The following is a 16,308-nucleotide window of genomic DNA, read 5'->3' as shown; positions in this document are numbered from 1 at the left end:
ACAGGAGACGTACCGGAGCGGCGGGGAAACCGATGAAGGTGGCAGAAGGTGAGCATATGACAAGGGGCAGGGGACTTACATTTTAAAGCACCACTCTAGCAGTGCAATAATAATAATAAAAAAAAAGGCTGGAGTGGTGCTTTAAAGGGACTGTCAGCAAAGAATGACTGTTAAAAACAATTACAAGCGCTCAGTGCTTAACGGCACGGCCAATCATTTATACACACCATCCCACCTGATTGTTTTCCATCTATCTCAGACCTTCTCTGGCTCTATGAAGCCAGAGCAGTCAAAGAAGAGGGGGATGGAGATAAGAGGGAAAATAAGCAGGTAGGAAGGTGAACCTAAATGATTGGCCACGCTGTGAAGCATCGAGAGGAGGGATGTCTGTTTGAACAATCATCCTGTGCTGACAGAGTCCCTTTAAGTACACCTTCCCACCGCCTTCTTTTCCATCTATCTCCACCCTTCTCTGGCTTTATAATCCCAGAACTGTCAATCAAGAAGGCGAAGAAGGGGGAGAAAGGCGAAGAAGGGGGAGAAAGGCGAAGAAGGGGGAGAAAGGCGAAGAAGGGGGAGAAAGGCGAAGAAGGGGGAGAAAGGCGAAGAAGGGGGAGAAAGGCGAAGAAGGGGAGATAGCTGGAAAACAAGTAGGTGGGAAGCTGCACTTAAATGTTTGGCCAAGCCAAGGGTGCACTGAACGCCTGTGCTTGCTTTGAACTGGCATTCTGTGCTGACAGACTCCCTTTAAAATTTGGTGCGTAACAGCCAAACTCTGCTACAAAGGTGAGGTTGTAGAAGACTGTTGCATGTCACAGGTGATATATCATGGCAAGACTGTGCACAGCAACAAAACACAAGGTAGTTATACTGCATTAGCAAGGTCTCTCCCAGGCAAATGTTTCAAAGCAAACTGGGTTTTCAAGATGCAAAGATCTGTGGTTAGTTCTCCCAGATGTTTGGAACAATCTCCCTCCAGAGTTCCTACAAAATCTGTGTGCGAGTGTTACCTAGAAGAAATTATGTCATTTTATTTTATTTATTTTTTTTAAGGCAAAGGGCGGTCACACCAAATGTTGATTTGATTTTTCTTTTGTTCAATCACTTTGTATTTTGCTAATTGCTAAAAATAAATAGTTAACACTTCTATTGTTGTAAGCATTTTTACTTTGCACTATTTTTTCCACACCAGCCTAGAACTTCTGCACAGTATTGTATGCCCTCTTCAAAAGATTTTTTTTTATATTATTTATTTAATATGTCTAGTTGAGAGAAGCCAGTGGCAGAACTGCTGGGTTTGCTGGGACCCATCAGGACTCTTATGTCAAGCATAGACCTGGCAATCATATGATCGCCAGATTATTTCAGAAGCATGAGCAATGCAAAGCTTCTGTTTGTCGCCAGCACTTGTAGAGTGCTATGTGGCCGACAAAAGAGAAGACAGAAGGTGTAACAAACTACTTCCTATCTTCTCCTTGGGGTACCCAGCTGAGTATGGACCTTCTCCTTTTACACTGCAGGAGCTTAAAGGGAATCTGTCAGCAGGTTTTTGCTACCTCATCTGAGAGCAGCATAATGTAGGAAAAGAGACCAGGAATCCAACCATGTATCACTTAGATTACTGGGTGCAGCCGTTCTGACACAATCAGAGCTTTTGCATTTAGAATGAAGCAGAGCTGAGAAAGCTAACCCCGCCCACACCAGGCTCTCCATATACAAATATCCATATACATTGAGGTGCTTGTCACAGGAGGAAGCGTTGCCTGACTAATGTAGTCCAGCAATGTTAATCTCAAACAACAGCACGCATTTTGACAAGTGACACATCCCTGAATTCTGTGTCAGCCTCTTTCTCCTGCTGTCTTCAGATTAAATAGCAAAAACCTGCTGACAGATTTCCTTTAAAAACTATGCTGTAAGTTTACAATTGGGTGGGACTAAAGCCCAGCACCAAGCGCCGAACATTTACGTCTCATGGTCGCTTTCGGGTTAAACAACACGTCACTTTCTGGTGGCACATTCCCTCTGTCATTGCCGGAACAAGAGCCACTGCTATTATGTACGAGACTAACGCGACACTTACCTTAAATTCCATAACATCCACAAAAGTGAAGTAGTAAAGTGCCAAATTTTTCAGAATCTCAGACTTCTCTTTTTGGAGTTGCGCAAGCTGTTGCTGTAAAATGCGGAATACAAATATTCAGTCTATTCTGCTATTCATAACATGACATATAAGAATGATCAGATATAAGAATGAGACATCCTAATCAGACAGCCTCCCACTCTTAGTAAGCCCTAGAAATCAGATATCATACTTACCACCCAACTAGCAATATACAAGACTTATATATCTAATTAAAGACTGTTAGGTAGCATGTTAAATGCAGAGAATGGAACAAACAAAAAAAAGTAACTGTCTTAAAGGAGACAAAGCTGAGTCACTAGAGAGATAGAGCAAAGCATCCTGAGAGGTAGAAGCAAAGGACACTTAAAATTCTGAACTTACCAAACAGAATATCCAGGCAAAGCCACGTCACGCATGCAAAATAAATGCAGATACAAACATAAAATACAGTAAAAGGATCTAGAACTAGATAATCACAATACGACAAAAGCAACAAAAATCAAGAAAAAAAAAAGCAAAAACACTTGTTAGACACGAGAGAATAATGAGCAAGGCATAGAGAGATATTATAGAGTTAAGATACGTCTACACAGGAAATGTGAACACATAATGAGGCCATGGACATTAAAGCAAAGCAAGAAGATTTCTTCATGAAAGTAATGGATTGTATGCAATGTTAGCACCAGCGGGAAACAAACCTAACGCAACAGGTATAAACTTACATAAATCTGTAGGAAACTATCACTTTCTGTAAATGCAATCTCATCAGTTTTCCACCAACTAATCACGATGTAGGGGCAGAGCTCTTTATTCCAGCAATGTGGCACTTACTGGGCTGCTTAGTGTACTTTTGATTATCTCCTGAAAAATCAGTGATTTTATCACTAGATGACTAGTAAACCTGCTGCCATGTAGTCCTCCATATTAATGATCTCGGCATAACCCCGCCCCCACCACTGATTGGCTTCTTTCTGCCTCTGCACAGTGTACACAGAAAGCTGCCAATCAGTGGTGGGGGCGGGGTTATACAGAGCTCAACATTCAGAGAACTGCTAGATCTGCAGCAGAGAAAATAGTTTCTGGACGCCAAATGCCTATATAGAGCAGAGCAGGTGTTCACCCTCTCAGTGTCTAGCGCTGGCTGAAAGCTACTGTGCCGAAGTCGGTGTTTTGTTTGCAGCAGTGATGTCACATTGACAGCTGGCATCAACAGCTTTGATGTGGTAGATGGCACAAACTGATTAGCTGCAGACATGATGTGCTGTCAACATTATGTGAAAAATCTAGCAAAGACGAGCCAGGACTGTTCAGCAGCTTCAATCCTACATCAGATTTCCCAATCATTGCATTTTCGTGTTCTTCACATTTTACACTGCGTTTTAATTTTTTGAAATTGGGTTTGTGTATTCCAAAGACCCAGACATTAACATGTATGCATTCTGCTTCTTAAGTGAGTTGTGTCAATTGGCAAAAGCCCCCAGCGCTCGACAGTAACTGAACTAAAACACAGAAGTATTGTGAAGCAAGGCCGAAGCTGCTCCTGATCGCTGGCCGACCGCGAGGACGTGCGGCAATGAATGGTGCAATAGTCATCTCCTCATTCAGATGCCGACCTCAGATACAAGTTTGGCCATCTGTAAATCTAGTTTCAAGGCACATAGGCATAAGAAAAAAAAGGCAGCATTATAAATTAGTGTATTCGAAGTAATCAGCTCAACAAGTTATTATGTCTCATAAATTGGTGATCATTTGCTTTGATGGAATAATCGAAAATATACATTAATTGAATGCTTGACTTAAATTGTCTGTTGTGTTAAAAGTTTCCGTCCACCTTGATAATGAACCTAAGCTGAAAAAAATTAAGCAATTTCACAAAAATGTTTCATTAAAAATTTCCTACCAATTTGTGTCCTATGCAGATGGTGCTTCTCCAGAGTTGGGCAAAAACATCTGCAGGAGCCCGGTGCGTAGTCCGTGGCCGCCAGAGAAGAGCGCCTACTACTTGTGGCATCTTCCGATTCATTTGCCCTACGATGTCCTGACATCGGGTGACGCACTCCTCATGTCGCGGGAGCCTACTAATCAGGAAAGCCTCCAGGGATGTCACCGACAGTAGGACGCTCACAATGGTGTCGTTCAGCGGAAATGGCCACTGGACCCGGGTCCTGCAAATCTTTTTGCTAAACTCTATACTGCATGGTAACAGACTACAATTAGGAGAAATTCAGCGCAGCACCAATAATATTAGATTATCACCATTTTTTGGACCACCATCATCTACATTTTTATGAACCCCAAAAAGAATGGTGGGAAAAGAAATATATTATGCTAGAAGAAATGTATCAGAAAATCTAAACAATTCAAATAATACATCCTACATATGAACTGGGGTTCCTAAAAAGAAAAAAAAATGCCTTAAAGAGGATGTAAAAAAAAATATTAAAATTTGAGAGACCTCAGCTGTTGATACCTTTTAACGGCCAAGGCTGCAGTCAGACAACCAACGAGGATAGCACCACAATCCTCGGACTGGCCATCGGCTCCCCTGACCTGACAGTGACCGCATGTATTTCTATGTAGCTGTCATGCTCAGGTCAGAAGAGCCGACGGCCAGTCTGAGCATTGTGATGCAAACCTCGCCGGCCGTCTGACTGCGCCCCAACTGGAAAAATGGTATCTTTTCTTAGAACTTTGGGTTTTTCTATTCCTCTGTTTTCCTCACTAGAGATGTATAAATAAACTGACAAGTGGGTGTTACCAGTCTTGAGTGTGTCCCTGCACAGTCTCACATTGTCCAATCAGTGCTGACGGTATTAAACTGTAGGGACACAAGGGGAGGAAGGTAACACCCAGTTGTCAATTTCTGCATACATTCTAGGAGGAACAACAGAGGAGCGGTACAACACAGATCTATAAGAAAAGATGCTCAGAATTTTTATTTCTTTGGGAATACTTATTAAAACAGAAAGGTCAAGAGAGTTGACAGGTGAAATTCTAAGAATATTTGGAATATTTCTGCCATTACAACACAGCAGTCCACCTTTTATCCATAAAATACACTTCTTCTAACCAGCTCCAGACGTAATGCTCATCATAGGACAAGGCCTGCACAGAACATAGGCACACAATGCATATTTCAGATGTTTGCTTCTCGGGAATACTTCTGATAAGTAATGCAAACACCACACCCGAGTGAGCACTGCGCCAACAAGTAGCCGGCCACTTCCTGGATAGCAGTCTGACATTAATGTACCGGGGCAGGCACATACTCATGGTCCCAAATAACAGGTCTAACCAGCTGTGCGTCTCACATAATCCTCAGCCTGTGACTCATTCCTGTATGTTGGACAATTAATCTGTTCTGAATGGCTACCACCATGCCGCACATGCTTGTATGGGTAAAAACGCTGCAGTGTTGCATGAAACAAGAACGCAATAAGTCTTTCCAGTTTCTCTACAGCTTCTTATATCGTCCAAATAAGCACCTATGGAAGAGTCTGAACAGTCTCCGGTGGTATACAATTCATCGAACTTTCATTAACCTGTTAAGAGTCATCCATGCTGGCAGATTTGCCTTCCTTTGTTAGGTAAGACTTGTACGATCTTGTCAGGCTATCCAAGGAATGGTGTGTGAAGGACTCGGCGCTAGTTCATCTAATGCAACAGGATCATTTCAGCAAAATAGATCCCAAGCAACAAGAGGGCGTGTCTGAGAGTAATTATGCTAAATTATGCACCGCCCCCCCACCCCCAGGGAATCCTGTGAGCACCCCCCCCCCGGGAATCCTGTAATCACCGCAACACCCCCCCCCCCCCAGGGAATCCTGTGAGCCCCCCTCCCCCCCCCCGGAATCCTGTGAGCCCCCCCCCCCCCCCCGGGAATCCTGCGAGCCGAGTTCTTGAACCCCCACCAATAATATTTTCAGACAGAATGGCTTGGGCAATAGCCTTCATGAACACATTGCAAATAGTATTAGAGCAAAATTTACTTACATTGTTATTGCGGGTTTCAACCGCAGGAAACTTCCGAACAATAAACTTGACAGCAGATTCTAAGTTTTTGTCGATCAGGTAAGAAGGCTTTGCTTTGGGATCCCCACATGCCTAGCGAAAAATGGATTAAAACAAATTAGAAAAATTTTCCTTTTTCTTTTTCATTAAACTATATAGCTTTCTGAAAGTTTTTTTGTTTCCGAATGAAATGAAGAAAAACAAATAAAAATTTGTCAGAGCTGGAAACGAGAATGAGCAAAAGAAAAAAAAAAAAAGAAGAAGAAGATCTCCTAAAGAAAAGAATAAGGCATAAATGTATGGGGATGTTTAAAGCAGCGTGGAAAGCTCAAACCTAAAGAGAAAATTAAAATATATTTCTACAAAATAAAAAATTGAGGTAGAGATGTCAACAGCAATAACATAACTGGTCGATGGTGACAAAAGAAAAAAAGAATGATTTGCTGGAAATTAACTAAACTTCTCTGGCAATGATTGTGTTAATAAAGACTAATAAAAAGTTTTTATCAACAGTATACAATAAAGGAAAAAAACAAAACAAATATGGACGATTGCATGACGCACAAGACATGAAGATGCCAAGTTATTTGTCACCTATCACTTAGGTTATAATAAGAAATGCTAATATCCATTTCTGCTGCCTTAAAGAAGAACTCCAGCCACTTGGCCAAGATACTCATCCGGCCTCAACTCTTCTCTTTTTGACATTTAAGTGAAGAAAAAAGTTCCTCCAAGCATTATGAATACAGAGATACCAAATATTCAGCCCTCAAAAGTTTCAATAAGAAGAACTATAGAAAAGAAAAGTTTCCTTATTGATGAAAAGATAGCTTGGATTTCCAAAGGATTATGAAACATCATCAATGGTGGATAAGTTCTGTAGACCTCACTAAGAACTTCCTTAGATATCAAGACCTAAAATCCATGTGGGCCAATAATGGTTACTGATGACTAACTTTTTGGGGCGATTCCTAATAATAGAGAAGATTCTCATAGCTAGCTCCTTAAAAAAAAAAAAAAAAAAAAAATCAATTTGGCTCCTAAATTGGAGTCTCAAAATCTATATTATCCTACCCAACTACAAAACAAATTAGCTAGATGGCTTAGATCATGAAGAAAAGTTTAGAGGAGTTTTAGAAAAAAAGAAGTTGTTTTGGGGCGATTATTTATATAAATATACTGGATAATTATCAGTATGAAGATCAGTCTTAAGATATAACCACAATAATAAGGACATCCTTTCAGCTTAGAAGTTTTTGTTTCTTTTTAGCCAGAAAGTTCAGAGATATTGGTTATTTTACATGAGACGGGATTTGGATGTTTTCCTTTCTTCTACTTTTAGATTTCCTCGTTATTGATAAATGATCATTTTGGAGTGAATTTTTTCCCCCTGGTGAGACTAATTGTATCTTATCCCCCCCAGGGTTTTATTTATTGCCTTCTCCTGTAAAAACTAAATTGATAAAACTAAATGAAATCAAATCGAATCATTTAATGTTAAGCGGGGCTGTACCTTGAGAAAACTGTATTACAGCCAAATACGCAGCTGTTCCATGCAGATCTTCTGCCACCTTTTGCCCCATGCATACTGGCAAAGACAAGCAGTTAAGACAGATCTGCAGACTTTCCAATTTGTTTTTTTCTTGTTACATGCAGACTTGAAGCAAGGATACAAGCAGCGTACAAGCAGACCTCCTACTACTTATAGCAGGATTTTTAAAGAGAATCTGTCAGCAGGTTTTTGTTATTTAATCTGAGAGCAGCATGATGTAGGGGCAGAGACCCTGATTACAGAGATGTGTCACTTACTGGGCTGTGTGCTGTTATTTCAATAAAGTCAGTGTTATATCATCATGAAATTATCACTATAGGACTAGCTGCCTAGTGCCTTCTAGTCAACTATTCACGACTCCGCCCCCACCACTGATTGACAGAAGGCAGCCAATAAGTGGTGGGGGCGGGGTTATACAGAGCTCAGCATTCCGAGCTCTGCAGAGATAACTGATTCTATCACAACTGCTGCACCTAGTAAACTAAGTGACACATCGCTGGAATCAGGGCCTTCTCTGCCCCTACATCATGCTTCTCTCTGATGAGGTAGCAAAATCCTGGGGACAAATTCCTTTAAAGGGATTCTGTCTGCCTAAAATGGGTGTTCAAACTAGCACAGGTACTTGGCCAAACAGTTCACAGCACCTTCCCATCTAATTTAGCCCTCCTCTAAACACAGAGCTGTCAATCAAGGAAAAGGGTGCGGAAGTACAAGCAAAACAAACAAGTATATGGGAATGTGCGTTAAACTGTTTGGCCACACAAAGGGTGCACTATGCGCCTGTGCTTGATGTGAACAGGCATTTTGTGCTGACAGACGGTGTAAGGCTGTGTGCCCACGTAGCGTTTTTCAAGCGTTTTTGATGCGGAATTTCCGCAGCGGAAACGCTTGGTAACCCGCACCCCATGGTCCCCAAGGGGATTCCGCATGTTCTATGCACATGCTGCGGATTTTTCCGCAGCATTTATGCTGCGTTCAAAAATCCGCAGCATGTCAATTAATTTTGCGTTTCCGCAAGCAGAATTGCCTTTGTCCAATGCATAAAAAACGCAAGGCAATTCCGCATGTGGAAAACGCGTGATAAACGCGCGAAAAACGCGCGATAAACGCGTGCGGAATTCCGCATGCGTTTTTCCGGGAGAGGACTTGCAGAAATGCTTCATTTATGCAACGTGGGCACATCAAATCCCTAGAAAACCAAACGCACAGCTACAAAACACAACAGACAATCAGGGTCCCCATAGAGATCTGCTCTCAGTCATATTACAGTTAGAGATCTGGTCTTCGTATTGCTTCTCATGTATTCATTTGGAAGGTTCCAAGCAGTTTAAGGTCACATTAAGACGGCCATAATAGGGCTTTGTATGGAAGTGGTCTACTCTGTCAAGTATGGCATCAAATGCTGCTCCTGGCACCAGATTATTATTGTTATTTTTTTTATAAAACTACAGGACTTTCTAAAATTTGTGTGTTTCAGAGTAAAAAGAGAAAAATAAAAAGAATTGCACTAATGCGGGGGAGAATAGGATAGCTCCAGACACTCTTCGCACAGTGTATTTTAGGAGATGTTCCCTTTAAGCCTTTTAAGACAGGTTGATCACTTGCTTATCTCCCTCTTGCAAGGGGTAAGCAACATACTGAATCAGTAAAACTATACTATATATATTTCTATTATTATTATTACACCTACTAGATATTGGGATATGTTCTTAGAAATGGGAATAGCTCATTAATTATTTTTTTTTAAAGAAAACAGCAAAAACAAACCAAATAAAACATGGCAACGGTTTACACCAGTGACACAAATATATGCTATATGCTATGGCGGGTGACTTCAGAATTGTTTAAAGGGAGTCTGTCACCCCCCAAAACTCAGACTGAACTATTCAGACATTCATATCAGGGTTTGGCTCCCATATAAATACTTGTTCTGTAGATTTTAGTAACTTTGTTTTATATAAATACAGTTTTATTAGATGTGTAAATGAGGGGGCTTTGGTGCACCGTTGTTGTAGCCAAGAGGTCAGTGCATCATTTCAGCCTCTCAATTACGATCCTCTGCATCTCCCTTCATGGTGATTGGCTGCGCTCGCACTGGAGCCCTGCACACACTGACTCAGCAGGGGGCGAGAGTGCACACAGTGTCCGTGTGTGCAGGTGCGTTCTCATCCCTATCGTGTGTTCAGGCCAATCGCTGCCCACATGATCACAAAGCAGCGGACGGCTGATGCGGATAGGAAAGGGAGATGAGAAGTACACACACACACAATGATATTGTGTGTGCAAGTGCTCACTCCCTGCAATTCAGCATCACCCTCTCCTATCAGTGTTGGCCGCCTACTGCCTTGTGATCCTGTGTGCAGCAAGCGGCCACTACCTACAGAAGAGAGATTAGCATGCATCAGAACTCACTGACAGTGTGTGCTCTCGATCCCCGCGGTGTCAGTGTGCGCAGGGCTGGGTTTTTAGATCAGGCAGTGCTGAAATGTGAGTGCCATTAAGGAGAGGCGCAGAAAGTGATAACTGAGGGGGCGGAATGGTGCACATGGCTACGACAAAGGTGAACTGAATCCCCTTTATTTTCCATACTTAATAAAACTGCTTTTATATATTACAAAATTACTAAAATCTACAAGTATGATTTTTTTAAAGGCCCAGGTCCCTAATATGAACGTCTAAATAGCTCTATTTGAGTTTTGGGTGGGCGACAGACTCCCTTTAAAGCTGTATGCTACTGGAAGGCTTTGTGATGAAGAATTCACATTGTTGAACTGCCACTTTTATGGCTTTCATTTCCCATAAGGCAGCAGAAATGGTCATCTCATAACCTGGGGATAGGTTTTATTGATGATGTTTTTTAGAAGTCAGGCCGTACATCCTATAGGTAACATTGTCATTTCAGAAATGGATCATCTTCCCAGTTTTTTTCTTATTCCCTTACCTGGATTTTGCGAGTTTAGCTACAGCTGCAGGCCACCAATACCACGGTCCTAGCACCGCTGAAACTCACCATGAGTGGCCTGACACAAGCGCATGATATGAATGGTCTAAATCACCACTTATAACTAGGGTCTCCGTATCTGGAGGTCTTAACAGCATGGGGAACAGTCTTCCAAAAAGGCACTTCCATCATTGGGAGAAGGGCAAGCAAGGAAGTGTGGGAGGTAACAGGAAGACGGTGCAGATTAGCGCATAGAACAGTATTCATATGCACTAAAACGGTACAATTGTGTTTAGGCATGCTGGGAAAGTTCATCATGTATATCTGAAAAGTGAGGAATAAGGGTTGCAAAATATCTAGTCTACAGGCATTACTAATAAATCACTATAAAGCAGCACTACAGTATATGCCGCCGGTGTCTGCATGCTCCGAGGCGCAGCGCAGCCGTCAGAAGAAGAAATGCTAATTACTATTTTTCTTATTGATAGTTTGGGCCATGCTGTAAAAATTATAGAAAGAGAAAAGTCAAGGTGTAAGAAACTGGTTCTAGAAGGGGCAAAGGGAAGGTGAAAAGCAATGCAAACCTTCCAAACTTGTCCTTGCTGGGAAAGCATTTAAATAAAGAGAGAGAGAATTACATAGAGACATTGTATAGCAAGCGAAACATGCAATATCTGAACAACGAGGAGCACACATATAAAACATCACGTAAAGGCACTCTAACCCTGCACAATGCAACTATCTACAGAGAATAGTGCCTCGGCACAACCAGAGATGAAACACTGAGCTTACAACTTCAGGTTTTCACATTGATTTCCATTGCAATCCATAAGATCAGGCTCCCATGCAATTGGAGGGGTGTAATCAACCCAATTAACAAGCTGAAAAAAAAAATCTGTCCAAGAGAGGGTATAACCCCAGATAGCAGATGCGGCAAAGACACGGATACAATCCACACTGACGTGCTGTATGGTGCAGATTTCAAGCTGTTACAGGTGGGGATCGGCCATTAAAGGTCTAGTCATAATTTGCATATTTCCCAGAGCAGCATTGCAGCTTAAAAATCTCCTCACCTTGGCAGGTCAGGCTTGATATGTCACTCTCCGCAGGGAGAAAAGTTACCCCTTCCATCCCGATCAGACACCTCTCACCCAGCCAAACCAGATCTCACACTTTGCACTAAAGAGGGGTAATACCCCGAAACACTGTCTACAAATTGAGATTTTGGTTCTGGCTTTAACCCTAAATCATGTGACCAGGCTCGTTAGAGAGTTGATATTGACTTTTATGATTGGTACTTCCTGTAGGTGGCGCTAGAGTTCTAGTCCTCTTCCTCTCTGAAGAGACAATTTAAGAACAAGTGAAACACAGATGAATGGGGCAAGCCCTGAAATATAAAGTAGGTCTTCCATTTCATTTGTTGTAGACGGGCTGCAGACGAGAGTATGAAAAATCATCCAAGTTTCATCCACAAAACTCATGATGATTTTCATCCGTGTGCCATCTGTGTCCATTTCTTAGGTCAGTGTGATCTCCATGTGCGATGCGTTTTCAGAGATCTACATAAAAAGTGCACATGATCAAATACAGTTTCTTAAATTAATAACAGAAATGTATCCATAAAAATCAGATGCCACGCGGATATTCTCTGCGGGAACAGATTTTTTTTACGCACCCATAGGCTTGAATGTGTGGGTCTCACCCGATACTCGGAAGAAACTAGTGCATGCTGTGATTTTTTTTTTTTTCTCATGGACAGTCGGACCGAGAGAAAAATCGTTCACCTGTACAGCCCTATTGAATAACATGGGTCAGTGTGCTGTCCGCGTGCTATACGATCAAGTCGGACAGCACACATCTGATTTGAATAGGAGGCAGATGTATAGTGCACATATGGAAGCTGGAAATTCACGCTTTTATGTGATTAAAGAGGTTGTCCACTACTTTCTCAAGTCAAATCAATAGGAGGCGGATGTGCAGTACCCTGCCGCGGCCACTATCAGAAGGCGGAGCACCTCCACAAGTGACTACTTCCGGCCAGTGGCTGCCGCCACTGATAGAGGTTGATCAGCAGGGGTGCCCAAGGATCGGTCATCAATGCTAAAGTAGTGGACAACCTCTTCAATGGCAGAGTCTGATCCACAAAACAGATGAAAACAGTATAGATGAGCGGATCAATAGGCATGACTCCGGTCCAGCATCCAGGTCATTGGTACCTGATACCTAGACAGGAGTCCTGCTAATCTCTTACCTTCTGGCATCCCCGGGGAGGAATATGATTTGTTAGGAGTGGCGTAACGTCATCTGTGCAACGTTGCACTAGCCCCAGCTAATCAAAATCCATGATGGAGACGCCAGAATGTAGGAGATTCACAGGACTCCCGCCGATCCGCCAGGGACCACTTTACTGGACGTTAAACTGGAGTCCCACAAATTGATCCACTCATCTCTAGAGGACAAGACTTGCTCTGAGTCTCGTGACACAGATGTGTATATGAATCAATGAAGCTCTAAGGTCATTGTTACAGAGGAAAAAAAAATATATAAAAATGGACGGCACTAGGATGTGTGGACACAGTCTTACTCTCAAAACCACCAATCAATATCACATTTGAAAACGGCACAATACAGCATGGTGACATTTTACGGCCACATGTGAGCTGCTATGCAGGACCTTACCCCTATGAGGATGATTGCTTTCACAGATTCTGCATGAAAAAGCTGTGTATTAGTCGCATTGAATGACAATATGTCTAATCTGCATGCAGATCCACGGCACAGCCGCAGCACAGCTCGGAGGGTCAGCCTTGGATTTCTGCTGCGGATCCCCCAGTAAACATGCAGGCATTCGATATAGGCAGTGATTAACATGTCGGAAGCCCTGGAAATAAAAAATCCTGCTCCGATGGAATCTCTACTCCTTCCAGCCTGCTGGAGACGTAACATCCATTTTTTCATTGCCCCATCTGATTGTATTCAATGTACTCGGGAATAGTGTCCCCACTGTGTGGTCACAAGGCACAAAGCCCATCAGTGCCGACCTGGGTCAATGCCAGCAGAATATTCTGGGGCATTGTATTAGCCGAGTCCTAGGTTTGGAGGCCACAATGTAGATGTGATGATGACAGAAAGGACAAAAAGAAGTAGAGACTGTGCAGAAAGTGAGGTTATAAATCACCAGTTACAAAATACATCAACTATATAAGGATGATTACTTCATTCAGGCTAAGCCAAACATACCTGGGTTAGAGTGCCTTTAACGTGGATACACTTACAGCATAAATAGGAACAAAAAACAGTTTAATACAATTCCCTCCCACACCACAAAAATAATACAATCAAGTTAGTCAAAACTGCACGATAAACATACAAGCAGACATCATGAGTCCTAGAAGTCTTATTATCTCCTGTACCTTGTGTATCAGTATCTCCTGAAAATACGAGGGGTATTAGAAATCACATAATACATATACGATATCTACGGCAGCTTTATCAAATAGTTAATAAAGTTATAGCCTTACATGCAGAACAGAAGAACATATATCATCCCTACCCGCTACCCAACTAAATTCTCACTGGAATACCAAAATACACACAGCCTAAAAACAAACCCTAAAATCTCAGTGCTGACAACAACTATCGCCGACAACCACCCCCAACTCAACGTCATACCCACAAGGGTCCGGGAAGCTTAGTTGTAAAGCTGGCCATACACATTACGCTTATGTTAGCCGATGGCCCAATGTGTATGGGGGTGCTGAGTAAATGATGGTCGGGAGTTGTGTCGATCGGGCATGTCCAATGTCGTATTGTCCTCTCTGAGACAAGCCACCAGCTGACTTGACTGTCGGCAGGTTTTTTCATAGAGTACATGAGTGCTCAGTTGAACAAGACCTCTTGAGTATAGGAGAGACAGCTGACAAGGCATTCAGATGAACAGCCATCTAATGTGTATGGCCACCATAAGGCCATAAGTCTTCCCCCATAACTTGGAGGGAAATTTGTGGCAGGGATTTTTTTTTTTTTTTTTAATTAAACTAAAGTGGTTGTTCACTTTTGAAAACCCAACTTTATAAAACAAAAAAGGCTATGTTCACACAGCAGTATTTTCTCAGTATCTCACATCAATATTTGTAAGCCAAAACCAGGAGTGGGTCAAAAATGGTACATATGTTTCTAATACACTTTTTCTTTGATTGTTCCTCTCCTAATTTTGGCTTACAATTACTGATGTAAAATACTGACCATGGCCTGATAGAGATTCCGCTATTTGGGATTCTCATCTATTCATCAGAGTGAAGGGAGTGTTTACAAAGAGCGTCTCCCATTCTGGAGGTCCTGTCCTCTCCGGGATTACCGTCATCCCATGGATAAGTGGGCTTTGCGCAATGCGTCATTTCTAAAGGAAAAACTGAAGCCTTTTCCCACAGATTACGGCTGATGATTACAGTTGGCAGAATGGAGACCGCTTGTGATTAGCTCATTCTCAATGGACCCTTCTAAAGAGTAGGGATTGTCCAAAGAATAGGAACCCTTCTCTCACTAGGAATGCACAGTTTGCCCAAAGCTATTTATCGGGAACGCTGCTTTTGGCTGAGAATCAGAATCCAGTGGTCATTTTACGATGAGAGTCCAAAAAATAAACCAGCTATGTGACTGGCTGCTATGATAGTGGCACAGCTGTTTGTCTGTGTGGCTAATAAAATGAGGCCCAATATATCTGGGACAGTGGAGATATTGACCATAGCAAGAAAGAATAGCTTCATGTAGAACAATGACCTATGGAGAATTCCTTAGCGCAGTGCATGGTTAATGTATATCGTGCAGCCATCAATGTTATCATCGGCAGCGACAAGTGACCTTTACCCAACTAGAGAGGTTAGGAAACATGTCCCTGTACTGACCCACACGTGCAGCTGTGCCGATGACAACATTTCCTGCTCTGCTTACATCTAATATTCCATGCATCACATATGTCATGTAACACCCATCAAAGCCGTAGAACTGCTTCTCCTCTAGAAGTACAGACACTCCCTTCCCCTGAGACTGACATCGGCCCACACAACACCCGGTAAAACTGGCATGTTCCTCCGAGATGATAAACATATAACTAAATTACAAATGTGGCATCCAAGATACTGCTTAAAATATTTGTCTGGGTAACGTTCCCCCTCTAACCCCTGAGGCTCCAGGGCAGGCTGCTCCATGGATCTCCACCAGGGCACTGTTTTTTGGTCACTCAACTGTGATTGAAAGTTCCAGTCACTTAAACGCTGCAGACAGTCACTGGATAACGATGTCCCGCTCTAATCACCTGACAGAACTGGCTTATCAGCCAACAGAACTGGGCGTCATCGTATTCTGTCCCAGCAAAGACCGGTAGAGAACACTTTGTGAATATTTGCAGTAAAATTGGGATAAGTGTAACATCTGTATTATTAAGGCTATCTGACCACGATGCAGAAATGAAGCAGAACATTTCTGCATGTCATTGGCAGTAAAAACGCTTGCGGATTTTACACGCGTTTTTACATGCGGATTTGACTTGCGTTTTTCAAGTGCATTGGGACCTCAAACCAGCATGCAGAAACGCACAAATAATGGACACGCTGCGGATTTTTCCGCAAGGAAAATCCGCTGCATGGGGGCAAAACTTGCAGATTTTCATTGGGGGATCAT

The 16,308-nt window shown here is 42.4% G+C and overlaps 1 protein-coding gene across 4 annotated transcripts in view; it reads right to left on the bottom strand.

The window, feature by feature from the left end:
* NCKAP1 (NCK associated protein 1) overlaps window positions 1–16,308 on the bottom strand; it is a 101,223-nt gene that overhangs the window by 67,942 nt on the left and 16,973 nt on the right. Inside the window, exons 2-4 of one of the 4 annotated variants that reach the window (XM_073646782.1) lie at window positions 11,214–11,231; window positions 6,119–6,229; window positions 2,084–2,176 (exon numbers count right to left, since the gene is read on the bottom strand). In XM_073646782.1, coding sequence (XP_073502883.1) covers window positions 2,084–2,176; window positions 6,119–6,229; window positions 11,214–11,231 — 222 coding nt within the window. The remainder of the gene's footprint in view (window positions 1–2,083; window positions 2,177–6,118; window positions 6,230–11,213; window positions 11,232–16,308) is intronic. The other 3 variants (XM_073646783.1, XM_073646784.1, XM_073646785.1) reach the window with 3 other exon arrangements.

Source organism: Phyllobates terribilis, unplaced genomic scaffold (genome assembly GCF_046119375.1).
Source record: "Phyllobates terribilis strain yellow unplaced genomic scaffold, ASM4611937v1 Scaffold_9__5_contigs__length_417890890, whole genome shotgun sequence".
In the NCBI taxonomy this organism is placed as follows: domain Eukaryota; kingdom Metazoa; phylum Chordata; class Amphibia; order Anura; family Dendrobatidae; genus Phyllobates; species Phyllobates terribilis.
This window is presented reverse-complemented; position numbering and strand designations above follow the sequence as displayed.